The sequence below is a fragment of the Cnephaeus nilssonii genome (assembly GCF_951640355.1).
Source record: "Cnephaeus nilssonii genome assembly, chromosome: 12".
In the NCBI taxonomy this organism is placed as follows: Eukaryota; Metazoa; Chordata; class Mammalia; order Chiroptera; family Vespertilionidae; genus Cnephaeus; species Cnephaeus nilssonii.
Genome location: NC_137083.1, coordinates 1526260 through 1543398, shown reverse-complemented (window position 1 = coordinate 1543398; position 17139 = coordinate 1526260). Strand labels below are relative to the sequence as shown.

At 64.6% G+C, this 17139-nt stretch overlaps 1 protein-coding gene across 1 annotated transcript in view; it reads right to left on the bottom strand.

Moving 5' to 3' along the window:
* The window catches only part of IKZF1 (IKAROS family zinc finger 1), a 67095-nt gene that overhangs the window by 5295 nt on the left and 44661 nt on the right, over positions 1-17139 (bottom strand). Inside the window, 3 exon segments of the mRNA XM_079785353.1 lie at positions 6762-6896; positions 10146-10271; positions 14365-14532. Of these exon segments, the coding sequence (XP_079641479.1) occupies positions 6762-6896; positions 10146-10271; positions 14365-14532 (429 nt within the window).

Here is a 17139-nt window from a genome sequence, read left to right as displayed (position 1 = left end):
GCCGTGGGAAGGGGCCCGGGTGGGGAGCCCGAGGGGCCCCCTGCGGTGACGTCGCCCCTGCGCGGAGGGGCCCACGCCGGGGATGGGAAGCCGCCCCAACCAGGGCCCGTGACAGGGCGTTCGGGCATTTAGCCCATCCCAGCCCGAGCGGAGCGAGCCGGGGGATAGGCTTCCAGCCCGGCCGGTGTGGCTCAATGGTTGCGCATCGACCCCGAAACCAAGAGGCCGCCGGTTCGATTCCTGGTCAGGGCACAGGCCCAGGGTGCGGGCTCGACCCCTTGTGGGGGGCGTGCAGGAGGCAGCCAGTCGATGCTGTTTCTCTCTCATCCATCCCTCTCCCTTCCTCTCTCTCTAAAAAGAAAGCCAACAAAAACATAGATATATACACTGAGAGGCCAGATGATGATGATCTCTGAATGCATAATAATCTGGCCACTCCGTGTCTATCCTATATAATAAAAGGCTAATATGCAAATTGTCCCCTCGACCGGGTGTTCGACCAGCAGGCAGGCCGGCCAACTGCCCATGTCCCCTCCCCCTGGCCAGGCTGGCCGGACCCCATCCATGCATGAATTCATGCACCGGGCCTCTAATATACATATATATATACACACACACACACACACACACACACACTGAGTGGCCAGATTATTATGCGTTCAGAGATCATCATCATCTGGCCACTCAGTGTGTCTATAAAAGAGACAGCCTTTAACAACAGCTATACTCGGCCTCCCCTGGTTCCCCACTCACCCTTGGCATTCTTTCAAGATTTAGAGAAGCCGACAGACGGCTCTCACAGGAAAAAAGAAGCCTCGGGTACAGTGGGAAGGATGTTGGACCATCAGTCGATCTGTACCAGCCCGACAAGAACAAGGAGATGAAAGCCTGCTGTGAGAACGTCTCGAGCGCTCAAAGGGAGAGAGGAAGCCACAGGCCCACGGAGCGAGCTGGCCTGGGAGAGGCTCAATTCAGAGAAGACAGGAAGCGGCTCATCGAGGCTGCGTGACATGGACCCAGAGATCCTGAAAGACAGATTGTCAAAGCAACAGGATGCGGCGAAGAAGGAGCTGCGGTCCGGGCCCCGAAAACATCCTGACCGCCTTGCCTCAGCGTCAGTACGTGGTTCGAGGCCGCCAGGAACCGAGCAGACGGCGCCGGGGAGAGCAGTCACGGGCAGGGAGAAGCACGGTCCCAGGGAATCCGTGCAGACACGAAGAGGCATGACATCCTAACAGACATGGAGCCGATGGAGGACAGCGGGTGTCCCTGAGAGACAGCATGGAGGGAACAAGATGCCCTGAGAGAAGAGAATTTCCCAGAAGCAAGGGGAAAGCGGGAGTCTCCATGTTCATGGGTTGGGAGGTTTTAACCCAGAGTGCAAAGCTCCATGTCATGCCCCATGTCCCCTACCCCTGGCCAGGCTGGCTGGACCCCACCCATGCACGAATTCATGCACCGGGCCTCTAATATCCTATCTAATAAAAGAATAATATGCAAATTAACCACCACTCTGCTACACCCACAAACCACGCCCACCAGCCAATCAGGAGCGAGTATGCTAATTAACCCAACCAAGATGGCTGCAGCCATGGAAAGAGCAGGAGGGAGGCTTGGGTTTCCCTGGCGATGGAGGAATCCAAGCTTTCCGCACACTCTGGCCGGCCCAAGCCTCTGCTTAAGGCTACAAAGTTTCAATTATAGAACAAAAATAAATCCCAACAGAAATGGCTGCCACCACAGAGTGAGCAGAAGGCTTGGCTCTGCTCCAGGCTACAAAGTTTCAATTGTAGAAGATAAATAAATCCCAGATACCAGGGCTTCCACTTGGGTCGCTTGGGGGTGTGGCCGGCCTGCAAACCACCACAGGCCCCTCGCCTAGGCCGCCCCACGCCCCAAGGGAACCCCCACCCTGATCCGGGACACCCTTCAGGGCAAACCAGCTGGCCCCCACCCGTGCACCAGGCCTCTATCCTATCTAATAAAAGAGTAATATGCAGATTGACCATCACTCCAACACACAAGATGGCTGCCCCCATGTGGTCAAAGATCCTGCCCCTATGTGGACACAAGATGGCCACCACAAGATGGCCAGCAGGGGAGGGCAGTTGGGAGGCACCAGGCCTACAAGGGAGGGCAGTTGTGAGGGACCAGGCTCGCAAGGGAGGGCAGTTGGAGGTGATCAACCCTGCAGGAGAGGGCAGTTAGGGGTGACCAGGCCAGCAGAGGAGGGAAGTTGGGGGCAAACAGGCTGTCAGGGGAGCAGTTAGACATCAATCAAGCTGGCAGGGGAGTGGTTAGGGGGTGATCAGGCTGGCAGGCAGAAGCGGTTAGGGGCAATCAGGAGGGCAGACAGGCGAGCAGTTGGGAGCCAGCAGTCCTGGATTGTGAGAGGGATGTCCGACTGCCCGGTGGGATCGGGCCTAAACGGGCAGTTGGACATCCCTCGAGGGGTCCCAGATTGGAGAGGGTGCAGGCTGGGCTGAGAGACACCCACTACCCCATGCACAAATTTCGTGCACCAGGCCTCTAGCATATATATATTCTGAGTGGCCAGATTATCATGCGTTCAGAGATCATCGTAACCTGGTCACAGCCTCTGCTGAACTCCAAGGCTACGGAAAGGGCTCTCGCGGCATTCGGGAGGAGACGAAGATCCGCCATCCTCATCGTGGCGAGTTCTGAGAGGCTCTCGGGGACACAGAGGGTCCCCCGCCGCCACCCACGTGGCCACGGGCTCTCCAGGTCCGCAAGCACAGGACGGCGGCGCACGCACAGGCCTATCGGATTTTCCTGGAAAAGGTTCGTGACTGTGAAGTCCAAGCAATGACGAGATCACTGAAATGGACAGGAACATGGCCCTGAAGCTCACACCACAGTGAATGTCAATGGTAACTGAGAAAAACATTAAAAAGACAAAATAGCAGAACAACCAGGTCTGAGCGTTGAATCTCTTTAAATATGGCGTTGACAATAAACAGCTAGACTGTGAGGATTCTGGTCCCAGAAGAGTGTGAAACAGGGGAGCCAGACAACGGGACAGTGAAAGCACAACTGGGCCCTGGGAGGGGGGCGATGCCCCTATAGTTACTTCAGAGCGAGGCGTCAGGAGATACCGACCAAAGGGGTACAAATGAATAAACATGATGTGAACGTTCTAATGTTTTTCATTCGTATCTTTTTAATCTCAGAGAAATCCTTTAAAATAGCTTTTTGTGCCGGGCTGGTGTGGCTCAGTGGGTTGAGCATCGACCTATGAACCAGGAGGTCAGGGTTCGATTCTCAGTCAGGGCACAGGCCCGGGTTTTGGGTTCCATCCCCAGTAGGGGGCATGCAGGAGGCGGCCGGACCATGATTCTCTCTCATCATTGGATGTTTCTGTCTCTCCCTCTTCCTTCCTCTCTGAAGTCAATAAAAATATTAAGAAGTATCTTTTGTGGGAAAATATTTATGTGAGGGTGAGCCCGCTGGTTCTTGTCCCCCTCTGACACTTACGACCCGTGTCAATGCGGGCGTCCAAAAGCGGCAGCCGCCGGGACAGCATCCTCAGGTTTACCCGCTGCCCTGACCCCCCTACATGTCCCCCGCTGCTCACAGGCGCAGGCCGCTCACAGACACAGGTCACTCACAGGCACAGACCGCTCACAGACACAGACACAGACACAGACCGCTCACAGACACAGACCGCTCACAGACACAGGCTGCTCACAGACACAGACACAGGCCGCTCACAGACACAGACCGCTCACAGACACAGACACAGACACAGACACAGGCCGCTCACAGACACAGACACAGACCGCTCACAGACACAGACCGCTCACAGGCACAGACCGCTCACAGACACAGACCGCTCACAGACACAGACCGCTCACAGACACAGGCTGCTCACAGACACAGACACAGGCCGCTCACAGACACAGACCGCTCACAGACACAGACACAGACACAGGCCGCTCACAGACACAGACACAGACCGCTCACAGACACAGACCGCTCACAGGCACAGACCGCTCACAGACACAGACCGCTCACAGACACAGGCCGCTCAGACAAGCGCAGAAGCGAAGGGATGTGTAGAGTGAACCGCAGCTACTCTGAGTGTTGGTGGCTTCTGGAGACTGGGTTTTGCGGTGATTCTAAAATATTCACCTTTGCATTAAGATTCTTCCTATTAGCCACGTGCCATTTAAATAAATCAACAGGGTGTTTTCTTTCATTAAAAAGGAAACGTCTCAGAAGACGCTCACTGAGGTGATTACGAGGGGCAGGGGAATACCGCTCACGGTTATTTTGTCCTGCATCTTTCCTCACCACCACCACCGGACAGACGAAAGGCAACGCGGCGCCCTCCTGGCCCGGCGCTGGTCCCGCTGCCTGTGCCTGAGGCCTCAGAGGCGACGCCTTTGATGGCGTACACCGTGCACCGTAAGGAACGCGGCATCAACACCAATCCTTACACTCGTGTCCGAGTTCAATCACAGGTTACGAATCAGGCCAAGATACCTGCCGTTCTGAGCAGTTTCCACACGAAAACGCTCCCCACTCCGGCTCTCCGGTGCGGCCCGTGTGGAGAGCACCGCCACACCTCGGCCTGTGGCCCCGAAGGGCTCTGGGCAGGAGGCGCCGGGCCCATTTCACAGGTGGGGTCCCTGAGTCCAGCGATGTGCTCACGGGCACCAGCCCGTCTCCTGAATGCAAACTGGAGGGCTCTCCCCGCTCCCGCCCCCACTGGGCCCCGTGACAGGAGCTCATTCCGTCCCCCCGAGTTTCACCGAGGACCAGCCCTCCAGCCTTAAAGGGACCGAGGCGGCTCCTGTTTGACCGGAGAAGGAGAAAGAGCCGGGGAGGATGGGGGACTGAGCGCCCACAGGCGGAGGGCCGCTGTTTTAGAAAACAACTGGCCATCGTCAGCCTCTGGGGAAACACGGGCAGGCACGCGGCTGGGCACATGCCTGAGCACACGGCTGGGCACACGGTTAGGCATGCGGCTGGGCACGCGGCTGGGAACACAGCTAGACATACGGCTGGGCACACGGCTGGGCACGCGGCTGGGCACATGGCTGGGCACACGGCTCTGCACATGGCTGGGCACGTGGCTGGGCACACGGCTGGGCACACAGTTAGGCACGCGGCTGGGCACACAGCTAGACATATGGCTGGGCACATGGCTGGGGACGCGGCTGGGCACATGGCTGGGCACACGGCTCTGCACATGGCTGGGCACGTGGCTGGGCACACGGCTGGGCACGCGGCTGGGCACACAGGCACACAGCTGGGCACGCGGCTGGGCACACGGCTGGCACACGGCTGCGGCCGCCTTCTGAGGGTTGTTGTTCTGTGTAGCCTCCCTGGCCCAGGAGCCGGCTTCCCGTTTTTAACCTGGGAGCTCTGATGCCTCAGAGGCACCTGCACTGGGGTCTCCCCGGCGGGGACAGGGGTTCCACAGAGGCTCAGGGGGCGGAGTCTCCAAAAGCTCAGACAGGCCCACATCCCACCAAGGCCTGGCGGGCGAGGAGGACGTCGCCCCGCTTCCCTTCCCAGGTCAGTGACCCCCACAGCCCGCTGGCCCCTCGTTCTCGCTGCGTCACCCTGCTGCCTCTGCACCCCGACAGCCACGGTCCCACCCCCAGGAGTGGGCCCCGCACCCCAGCCCACAGTGGGCCCCGCACCCCCAGCCCAGAGTGAGCCCCGCACCCCCAGCCCAGGGTGGGCCCCGCACCCCCAGCCCAGAGTGAGCCCCGCACCCCCAGCCCAGAGTGGGCCCCGCACCCCAGCCCAGAGTGGGCCCCGCACCCCAGCCCAGAGTGGGCCCCGCACCCCCAGCCCAGAGTGGGCCCCGCACCCCCAGACCAGAGTGGGCCCGCACCCCCAGACCAGGGGACTTGACGCCCCACGGCCAGCAGCCTCCGGGGGCCCATGACTCCGCCCCACTCTGCTCAGGAAGTGCCGGGCCCGGGCACAGCCTGCAGCTCACACGTGTGGGCGGGCGGCTCCCGCGCCCCAGCAGGTGGTTTGCAAAGTGTCTTAAACTTCCTTCCCCCCCTTCCCACCCCACCACTGGCAGGCCTCCCTTCCATGCTCATCCTCCCTGAGGGGGCCCCTCCCCCGTCCCCCCTGAGGCCCCTCTCCCATCCCCTGTCCATTTTGTCCCAGTGACAACAGGTGACCTTAATACTGACAGTTGCTGAACGTTCTCACAACCTCGGCGTTTCCTGACAAAACCCAGTGAGACACAGCGTGGTGTGACCGACAGCCAGGTGGCCGGCGGTGCCTCTGCCCGCCGTGTGCGGCCTGGCGAAGGCTCGGGGCGTCCGCCCACCACCCACAGCGGACAGCACGCTCCTGGGGCGGTGCCCCGCCTCTCAGCCCGGCACGGGTGCAGATGCCCCGCGAGCTAGCGCCGCCCCCTCCGGGGCCCTCCTCCTGGCAGGCGCTGCCAGTCTGCCCATGACCCCTGCAAGTGCGGGGCAGGGCGCTCCGCGGGACCACGGCCGCGTCCAGCTCAGGCTGGGGTGTCTGGCTGTGCCGTGAGCCTGGCCGCGCTCGGACCCTGGGCCCCCGGACCCGCCACCCCCCCCCATGCCCACCGAGTGTCCACAGGTGGTCCTCCCTGAGGACCGGAGGAGCCCCTGGGAGAACACCTGTCCCCCGCGGTCTGCTCTCACCGAGGAGACAGCGCCTCCTCGCCGACCCTCCGCCGGGGACAGCGGCTAACCCACACGGTTGTTTTTAAGAGACAGCAAACGTGGGACTCTTACCAACAAATTTCTGAGGCAGAGAGCTCTTACGTTTGGCGACGTTACTTGCGAGTCTGTCCAGCACCAGGGCCCGCTCGGCGCCCGCCTTGCACAGGTCCTCGGCCGCCTCGCTGTGATTCACCTCCTCTTTAATGACTGCAACCGAAGACACGGGGGGCGCTCAGGGGTGCTGGCGGGACCACCCGGTCGCCCAGCGTCCATCTGACCCGTGTCAGAGGCCTACAAAGCCAGGCCCTCGCCCGGCCGGCCTGGCTCAGTGGTCGAGCGTCAACCTAGGAACCAGGAGGTCAGGGCTCGGTTCCCGTCAGGGCACAGGCCCGGGCTGTGGGCTCCATCCCCAGTGGGGGGCGTGCAGGAGGCAGCCGGTCCCTGATCCTCTCTCATCATTGGTGTCTCTCCCTCTCCCTCCCTCTCCCTTCCTCTCTGAAACCAATAAAAATATATTTTTAAAAAGCCAGGCCTCCAGCAGAGTTTATTTCTCCTCTTCCCAGCACCCTGCCAGGGACAGAGCTGCCCAGAGCCACCTGCTCAAGGCACCCCCAAACCCAAGGGCCGGCCCTCACCGCTGTCCCCGAGAAGTGGGCGGGGATGACTGTGTCCCTTTGACGCGTCCTCTTACGTTTCCAATACTCCCAACCCCCACCTCGGCCGAGCCTGAGGCCGGCCTCTGAGAGCCGAGGGAAGTCAGAGCCAGCATGCCCGGGCCCCCCTCCGCCATTCCCCACCCCGCCATCCCCTCCCTCCTCCCCCCCCCCCCCACAACACAGACAGTGGGGCAGAAGAGACGCTCAGGGCGCCGCGGCAGGTCCTGGCAGCGCGTGGGGGGTGGGGGGGGGCGGGCTCTGCTCGGACCCTGAGCCGCAGGAAAAACAAGGGCCACGGAGACTGCGAGGGTCAGAGCAGGAGGGAGCCGTGGGGGGAGCCGGTGGTGCTCCTCACGCCTGTGTCTCCCGTCCGGCCTCCGAGCCCAGCTGACCCCATGGACCACCCCCCCTCCGACGCTCAGGGCTCCCGTCTGGCCTCCGAGCCCAGCTGACCCCCATGGACCACCCCCCCCTCCAAAGCTCAGGGCTCCGGTCCGGCCTCCGAGCCCAACTGACCCCCATGGACCACCCCCCCTCCGACGCTCAGGGCTCCCGTCTGGCCTCCGATCCCAGCTGACCCCATGGACCCCCCCCACTCCGAAGCTCAGGGTTCCAGTCCGGCCTCCGAGCCCAGCTGACCCCCATGGACCCCCCCCCCCCCACTCCGAAGCTCAGGGTTCCAGTCCGGCCTCCAAGCCCAGCTGACCCCATGGACCACCCCCCCCTCCGACGCTCAGGGCTCCAGTCCGGCCTCCGAGCCCAGCTGACCCCCGGATGCACGGGAAGCAGACCCCCCCCCCCCCCCGCCCCGCCGGCCGTCTGTCCCTGGAGGAGCCCCGAGCTGCAGCTGCACTTCTACAGGCACCAGGCAGCGCTCTGCTTGCCAAGCCGCCAGCTCCCCACGGGTCCCCAGGGGCTCTTCCTGCTGCCCGGCCCCCAGATGCCAGCAAGACGCCCGAGCCCCTGTGGGGCCACCTGGGTCTGAGGGACATGCCCCCCGCCCCCGCACCCCGCCGCCATCTTCCCGGCCCCGTGCGGGCTCTTCCTCGCGCCGCACACCGCCCGCTAAGGCTGCTTCTGGTCGTTTTGGCTTCGCTGGGCGCTGAGTGCCATGCTGAGCCACCCTCTCAGCCTGGTCCGTGTCGCCGTCGCCGTCGCCGTCACACAGGACGGCAGGAGCATGTGCCTATCACACGGCAAACCGGTGCCCTCACCCCCCCCCCCTCGCTGCCGCTCTCTGACCGGATGGCGTCCGCAGGGTCCGGCCCTCTCCCTCGGGGGCCTGGCCCGGCCGCCACGGGCTCCTCTCTGCCAGGAGCTGGTCCTGAGCGGACCTCAGAGCCGCCAGGGAGGGGCCTGCCAGCCCCAGCTCCCAGGCCGCGGCCACGCCGCCCGCCCGCCCGCCCCCGTTTCCCGCTAAGGGCCCCGAGCCTCCCGCGGAGCCCGTGTCCACATGGACAGGACAGTTACCCCGGTGACCAGAGCGCTCAACGCAAAGCTGCGTGGCCACCACCATCCGTCCCCTCTGCGTCCCGTGTGCTCCGTTCTGCTCGCACCTCGTCCTAAAGGGGCCCGGCCAACGGGGAGGGGGCAGGAGCTGTGCGCCCACTGGGCAGGCGGGCGTGGGAGGACAGGGACCAGAGGCCGGGGGCGCGGGGCGGGGGGCACAGCCCCGCCCAGCAGCCAGGAGCCCCGCCCCCCATCCCCGCCGCGTCTGGGGGACTCATCCTCACGCCTTGTAGGTTCCCAGAGCCTTCGCCAGCACCTGCCACCCCGGGGCCCTCCGGCCTCGGGACATCACGGAGGACCCAGGCTGCCTGCGCGCCAGCAGTGCTGAGCGGATGTGCAGGGTGAGGTGGTCCTGGCTGTGGAGCACACCGACGGCCGCCATCGAGGGCGGAAAAGAACCAAGTGTCACGGGCAGCCCTCGGGTGGCCTGACCACGTGTCCAGGTACACGTGTGACCCGCGTGTGCGCTCCACGCGCTCATGCCTGCTCCTCTTGGTTCTTCCTGTGCCGTCGGCCCGGCAGGAAGTGCCTCCCACCTCCTCTCTCTTGTGGCCGAGCCTCCCCGAGGACGTTCCCGTTGATGTGCAGGAAGCGTGGAAGGGGGGGGAGGCAGAGGAGATACTGGTTGAGAGACTCCTGCACTGGCTGCCTCCCGCTCGGCCCGGACCCGGGCAGGGGATCGAGCCTGAAGCAAGGTGCCCGCCCTTGACCGGAACCCAACCTGCGACCCTTCAGGTCTGCGGGCCGGCGCTCTGCCCACTGAGCCACCCGGCCAGGGCTTGGCGGCTGTCACGTCCCAGGGGAGAGTCCCCAGTGCCGGGCAGCGCGTGCCGCCGACGGCGGGGCCACGTCCAGCCGCGCTCTTGCGCCCACGGCCGGAACAGCCCAGCCGCGCTCTTGGCGGGCACGCCTCACGGAAGCCGTCTTCCCGCGTGTTCACGTCCCGTCCCGGCGACTCGGCACAGAGAAGCGCCCAGCGCCCCGGCGACGAGAGTCACCAGCCTGGCCGGGTGCTCGTGGTCGGCGTCGGCCACAGACTGCAGGGTCGCAGGCCGGATCCCCGGTCAAGGGCGGGCACCTCGGCCGCAGGTTCAGTCCCAGGCCCTTTGGGGCGCGAGGGGGAGGCAACCATCGATGCGTGTCCTTCAGGTCGATGTGTGTCTCTCTTTCCTCTCCGCCCTCCCTCCCGCTCTTTGAAAATCGATGGAGAAGCGTCCTCACTCCTCGGGTGAGGAGAAAAACAACAGTTACCGACGATGCGGGCGGCGGGCGGCGGGCGGCGGGCGCTTACCTGGGTAGAGCGTGCTGGGCAGGCCCATGGTCTGCAGGTAGTTGTGACAACGCTCCTTATGTTCCTCTAAGGAGCTCCGCTGCTTGTAGCTCCGGCCGCAGTATCCGCATTTGTGAGGTTTGCCGACTGCAGGAAACAGAATCGAGTGCGAGACCCCGGTTAAACGCCGGCCTCGGGGAGTCGGGGGGAGCATGCAACACAGTCGTTACCGCCGGCAGCGGGCCCTGCCTCAGGCTCAGAGCGCCCGGACGCCAGAATGGCCAACGGTGACCGGGCCCACGCCGAGGGGTTCCTCGTGCTGCCCGACCCTGCGAGTCCTGCTCCCTCCGACCCGCCCCTCTCCCAAGGCTCCTAGGAAGTCACTGTCCTCCACAGGCGGGCGCGCGCCTCCGCGGTGTGACGGGGGCCGGGTCCCCGGGCAGAGCGGGGAGGGGGGACGCGTGTGGGCTGGTCGTGGGAGATTCATTTCCTTGGTCGGACGTGTCCCGGGGCCGGGCTGGCATGGCACTGGGGCCAGACCTAAGGCCACCAGAGTGAACTCGGTCCCAGCATGACGGGGTGACGGCGTCTCCAGGAAACCACGGCGACAAGGGTCTCCAATGGCGTGAGCACGCGTGTTCCAAACTGCGCTGTGTTGTCTGACGCCAAGCTCCGTGTTTCTCCCAAAGAGCCGCAGGAGGGCGAGGCTTCTAATCCGTCCCGTCCAGCTGGACGCACCACGAAGGGGCCTTCTCTGCCTGAGCGTCCGACGCGGCGGCCACCGCCTGCCGAGCTCTGGACGGCGACAAGGGTCACGGCGGACGGAGCGCTCACTCCGTTTGGCTTTCACGATTGCGAGGTGAGTGCCACTACCACGTGGCGGGCGGCCGGCCCTAGGCCCTGAGCGGGATCTTCCCGCACTTCAAGGGGCGGGACTGCGGGAAGGGGACGAGGATTCCCCTCGCGCCTGAGTTTCAGACTTTTCTACCCGGACCTTGAAGGGGTGAGAGAGACAAAGTGTCTTCAACGACTCTGATACAGAATACGCGCTTCCACCCTGGCCGGTGTGGCTCAGTGGATAGAGCGTCGGCCTGCGGACCAAAGGGTCACGGGTTCGAGTCCGGTCAAGGGCATGTGCCTCGGTTGCAGGCTCCTCCCCAGCCCAGGCCCTGTTCAGGGCGCGTGCAACCAATCGATGTGTTTCTCTCACATCCATGATTCTCTCCGTCTCTCTCTCCCACTCTCTCTAAAATCAATGGGAAAACATCCTCGGGTGAGGCTTAACAAAAAAAGAATACGCACTTCCATTCTAAGACCAGGACAATCTCCCTCTCCTCACATCTGATTCACTAACTTGAAAGAATCACATAAAAATCAAAACCACCCCAGCAGGAATGCTGGGTAAAGCGGGTGAACCGAAGCGTGAGCTGTCCGCAGGTGGCCGGAGCGATGGCTCAGAGACGGAGACAAAGGCAGCATCCGGAACGTTCAGCAGAAGAAAGGGTCTCCGCCGGCCGGAGGTGCCGTGTCCCTAACGCGAGGAAGGGACGCGGAGACGGCGGCGTTGGCTGAGCTGCTTCCTCGGGCGTCTCCTCAGGAACCAACAGAACCGGACGCCCCCGAGCCCCTCCTGAGAAAGCCAGGGCGTCAGCCAGCGCCTGGGGTGGGTCCTGGGGTCTGGACGCCGGCATGCTGAGCGTGGGATCCGTGTTGACTCTGCGTTCACGGTGACAGGGACTGAGGCACGCCGCGGAGCGTCGCCCGCCTTCTCCAGGAAAGCGTCTCTGGCGAACACGCAGCTTCCGAGGGGAGCGGTGAAGGAGGGGCCCGCCCCCGCCTGCCCCCCAAGCCCCTGCTGTGAGTGTGGGGCAGCCGGACGGTGACCTCGCTACTCGGGCCACCAGCGCTGCCGGAGAGCCGGGAGCCGCACCGAGTCTCGGCAGACGGAGGAGCGGCTGCTGCCCACGGCACGGAGGCGGCCACCTCGGGGTGCAGACACAGGCGTCTCCGGGGAATCTCCTTGTGGAGCCTGAGTCCTTCCCACGAGCCGCGTGTCAGTGGCACCGACAGACGTCAGCGTCGCCGGCAGCCGGGGGTCAGGGACGGCTTCCCCACGGCAGGACGGCCCTCGCTCCTCAGTGGGCCCCGACCGGCAGGAGGCCCGCTCTGTCGCGGAGAAGTCCTCAGGCAGCCGGGCAGGACGCCGCCGCGCCTCGAAGGAACGAGCAGGCATGCAGCGGGGAAGCCTGACCCCCGGGCCGCCCTCCCGACGCCGCGGCAGGAGGGCGCGGGCAGCCCCCCGGAGGTCCTGGGCTGGCGAAGGCGCAGGGGAGACCTCTGGTGTCAACCAGCGCAACCAGGGCTGGCCGCGGGCGGAGGACGAGCCCGCGGGGAGGTGGCTCCTGCCTGGCGGTTCCTGTCACCGGGCGGATGTCCAGCTGACACCTTGGCGGCGTGTCTGCCACGTTCCCGACCCGGTCACCTGCAGGCCTGGCACCCAGGCCGCCTCCTCACACCTGGAGCCTCAGGGCCTGCGTGTCACTTAGTCCCCGCACACCCTCCCCTCCACGTGGACAACATGCGCCTCTCGTGACCGACACGCGGGGACGTTAACAACGCCCCCTGTCACTCACCACCTTCCTCCGTGGGGAGGCCCCGGTCTCCTCCTTGGGAGAGTCCCTGTCGCCTCAGCGACGCCCTCCCCGGCCTGCAGCGCCTGCCCCGTCCCCGATGGGGAGGTGACCTTGACCCCACCGTGACCCTGGCTGGCCGGCTCGCTCGCTGGGAGGAGCCACTCCCCCGCTTCGTGCGGCTCCTTTCCCGGCAGATTTAAGACCCCAACCGTCACCAGGTAACGACGGCGCGTGTTGTGGGAGCCTCCTCCTCATTGGTGGCCGGGACGGCGGTCAGGATGGAGAGGGGGTGCCTGGGCCCCAGGACCCCTGCCCCCTTGCTCCTGGATGAACTCCGCAGGCTGCTCCCTGGGTGTGTGGCCAAAACACGGCACGTGTCCTCTTGACGGAGGCGTGATGGCTCCCGGTGTGGGCGTTACACTTGGGCCCGTGGGGACCATGACAGTGTCCACGGCACGGGCTCACAGGCGCCCCGAGCCCCTCTCGGGGACCCCTCGCTGAACTGCGCGTCAGGGGACGTCTCTGAAGGCGAAGCAGAACCTCAGCTCTCAGCCGGGACTCGAGCCCGTTTCTACTGGCGTCTCCCTGATGCCTCCCCCCAGACCGACTGCCCCTCCGCGTGCTCCCGCCCCCGCGACGCTGCGTCACAGCCCTGGGAGGATGGGCTTCGCTGCTTGGCGCCGGTCTCCTCCACGGGAGAGGGGTCCCTGGGTGCTTGGGACACAGGGACATAAACGGACCCAGCCAGAGGCCTCTGAACCCCGACACTAGCCACACTCATTCCCCTTCGGGAGGGAGCGGGCCTGAACACGGGAGGACCTGCCCCGGGCCCAGGGTGGCCCCTCCGGTCGGAGCCGCCCGGGAGGCCGTGAAGGAGCTGGTCTGAAGACTCCTCGGTCCCCAGGGCCTCCTGCAGGCCCACCTCCCTCCTCTGACCTGTCAGATCAGGGGCCACCGGATAACGGAAAACAGCAAGGCTCTCAGGCGGCAGCGATCTGACTGAATGCCGTGCTTCACGGGGGAGCTGACGGGAGCCTCCTGCTCACTGCGGCTCAGTGGCCCTCCCGCTCCCTGGATGTGTGGCCAAAACACGGCACGTGTCCTCTTAATGGAGGCGTGATGGCTCCCGGTGTGGGCGTTACACTCGGGCCCAAGGGGGGACAGCGTGCCCTCAGGTGACAGGCGTCCACCCATCAGGACAGGCCCCGTGAGGCTCGGCTATCACCTTTGCAATGATGGCCACTGAGCTCCTAAAACCCTGTGTGTGGCAGGAGCCCGTGTGGCTTGGCAAGCAGCACAGACGTGTATCTGGGCTTTCGGGGCATTAGCGTGACGCCCAATGACAGTCAGCTAGGAAATCCTTTAAAAAGATCCACTGACCTGATGGGAAGGGGGCGGGGCCTCTGTGGAAATACTCTCCCTGAGGCGGGACTTCCTGGGCGATGTGCCCCACCCACCTCCTCCGGTTGCCGGGGAAACCACAGGACGACGGGACACGGATGCCGCCCGGTCATCAGGTCATCAGGGTGGCCCGCGCTCGACGGAGGGCCGCCCCCAGGGAGCGGGCCCAGCAGGGAGGCCCCGGCCCGCGCGCCCAGAGGACCTACCGGAGTGCGTGCGCAGGTGGCCGGTGAGGGCGTCCCGCCGGCGGCAGGCGTAGTTGCAGAGGTGGCACTTGAAGGGCTTCTCCCCCGAGTGCAGCTTGATGTGGCGCAGCAGGTTGCCCTTCTGCGTGAACGAGGCCCCGCACTGGCTGCACTGGAAGGGCCGCTCGCCTGGGGGGAGACGGGGCGGTGAGCGCGGCCGACCCGCACGGACCCGAGGGGGACCCTGAACGGACCCAAGGGAGACCCGCACGGACCCGAGGGGGACCCGCACGGACCCGAGGGGGACCCGGCCCTGGACCCGGAACGGACCCGAGGGAGACCTGGAACGGACCCAAGGGAGACCCGGCACGGACCCGAGGGGACGCAGCGCTGGACGAGAGGGGACACGGCCCTGGACGAGAGGGGACGTGGCCCTGGACGAGAGGGGGACGTGGCCCTGGACGAGAGGGGGACGTGGCCCTGGATGAGAGGGGGACACGGCGGGACGAGAGGGGGACACGGCCCTGGACGAGAGGGGGACGTGGCCCTGGATGAGAGGGGGACACGGCGGGACGAGAGGGGGACACGGCCCTGGACGAGAGGGGGACACGGCCCTGGACGAGAGGGGACGTGGCCCTGGACGAGAGGGGGACGTGGCCCTGGACGAGAGGGGGACGTGGCCCTGGACAAGAGGGGACGTGGCCCTGGACGAGAGGGGGACACGGTGGGACGAGAGGGGGACGTGGCCCTGGACGAGAGGAGACGTGGCCCTGGACGAGAGGGGGACACGGCCCTGGACGAGAGGGGGACACGGCCCTGGACGAGAGGGGACGTGGCCCTGGACGAGAGGGGACGTGGCCCTGGACGAGAGGGGGACACGGCGATGGACGAGAGGGGGACGTGGCCCTGGACGAGAGGGGGACACGGTGGGACGAGAGGGGGACGTGGCCCTGGACAAGAGGGGACGCGGCCCTGGACGAGAGGGGGACACGGCGGGACGAGAGGGGGACGTGGCCCTGGACGAGAGGGGACGCGGACAAGAAAGTTGCTCCCACGGGCCACGACGCCCACCGCTGCAGGTCTGATAGAACATCCGGCTCTCAGACGCAACCTGCCAGCCCCTCACGCTTCACTGGTTGGGTCAATTTGATCTGAAAATCTAATTTTTTCCCCTAAATCAGAACGGCACATCACAATGCAAATTCAGGCTCATTTGAATAAAGTGACTGCAACGTGCTGTGATGAGGAACCGCTCTTCCTGATCAGCAGTTTTGGAATAAACCAATATCCAATTCCGCGTGTTGTGGCATTTGGTGGGGCTTTTTAATGTGGCTTTTTTCAAAAGGGTCTTTAAAATACGCCACTGAAGCAGCAAAATAAAAAGGAAACTCATTAAAAATGCATTTCAGGATCACAAGTTCATTTCAGCGTTACATTCTTATATTTAAATGAAAGGCAGTTCATTATAACACTTATAATAACTCCTTTTCATTTACATCTCCCTGCTTCCCCCTTTCAATTTCGTCTCCATTACCTGTCTGTCCCTCCGCAGGCCATCAGGAAGGAGACGGACGGAGAGCGAGTGCGGGGACAGGCAGGAGGAGGAAGCGCCGAGAAACGCGGCGTGGAGACCGGGATGGAAACGCGCGTGGTCCGTCCGAAAGGCCCCGCGCCCCCGGGCCCGCCGTCCCAGCCCGCAGGCCACGCGGGTGTGTCCACAGAAGGTGCGCGCACCCTCACTGCCGATACTCGCGGGTGCCGTTAGCTGCGCCTCGGAATCCTCTCGGGGGGCAGTGGGCGAGGAGGCCCAGGACGGGCCGCCCTCTGCGGTGTGGGCAGCGCGCCCCCAAATTCCGGGCCCAGCAGGGGAGCCACGGGCGCCGGCACAACGCGCTCCGGGCAGTGCGGGTGCTGGACGCGGGGCTGGGACAGGCCACGCAGCGCTCGCTTTCACGGGTGAGGCCTGTGTCCTGTTCGGGGACACGGCATCCCCCCCAAAACGGATGCCCTACGACCCCCGCGCCTGGCGCTGGGTTACCGCGGAAACACGCTCCTGGGGACGGACTTTCCTCAGGAAGACGAACCTCTGACGATGCGTGTTTCAGTCTTCCCAGCGGATTCCCGGAGGGACCCGCCGCGGCCTCGTCACCAGCCGCCGCCCTTGCTGGGAAGGGGGTGCTGCTGGGCAAGCCGGGCTAACGCGCAGGGACGTGACCGCAGCCCGGGGGAGGGTCCTGACACTGACCGGGAGGCACGAGGTCCGCGCCCAAACCGCCTGGACGGACGCCGAGCGGAGAGGGTCAGCGCCGAGCCGGCGGGAGCCAGGGTGCGCGAACTAGAACGGACCCTCGAGGCACAAGCCCGTGAGCCGGCGAGCGCCCCACAGAGAGGAACACCCTGGGCCCTGCTCCCACACACGCGTGTGCGTGTGCGGTGTGACCCCAAGGAGAGAAACGGGCCCTGCAGGGAGCCGGTGTCTCAGTGGAGACAGAAAGGACAGACCCTTGACCTGGCTGGTGTGGCTCAGTGGTTGAATGCTGACCTATGAACCAGGAGATCAGGGTTCGATTCCCGGTCAGGGCACATGCCTGGGTTACAGGCCCGATCCCCAGTGGGGGGCGTGCAGGAGGCAGCCGATCAATGATTCTCTCTCGTCATTGATGCTTCTCCCTCTCCCTCCCCCTTCCTCTCTGAAATCAATAAAAATAAAGGAAAGAAAAGACAGACCCTGGAAGCTGTGTCCCCTCCGCAGAGCAGGGGGCGGGGAGCCGGGGCTGAGAGAGAGAGAGAGAGAGG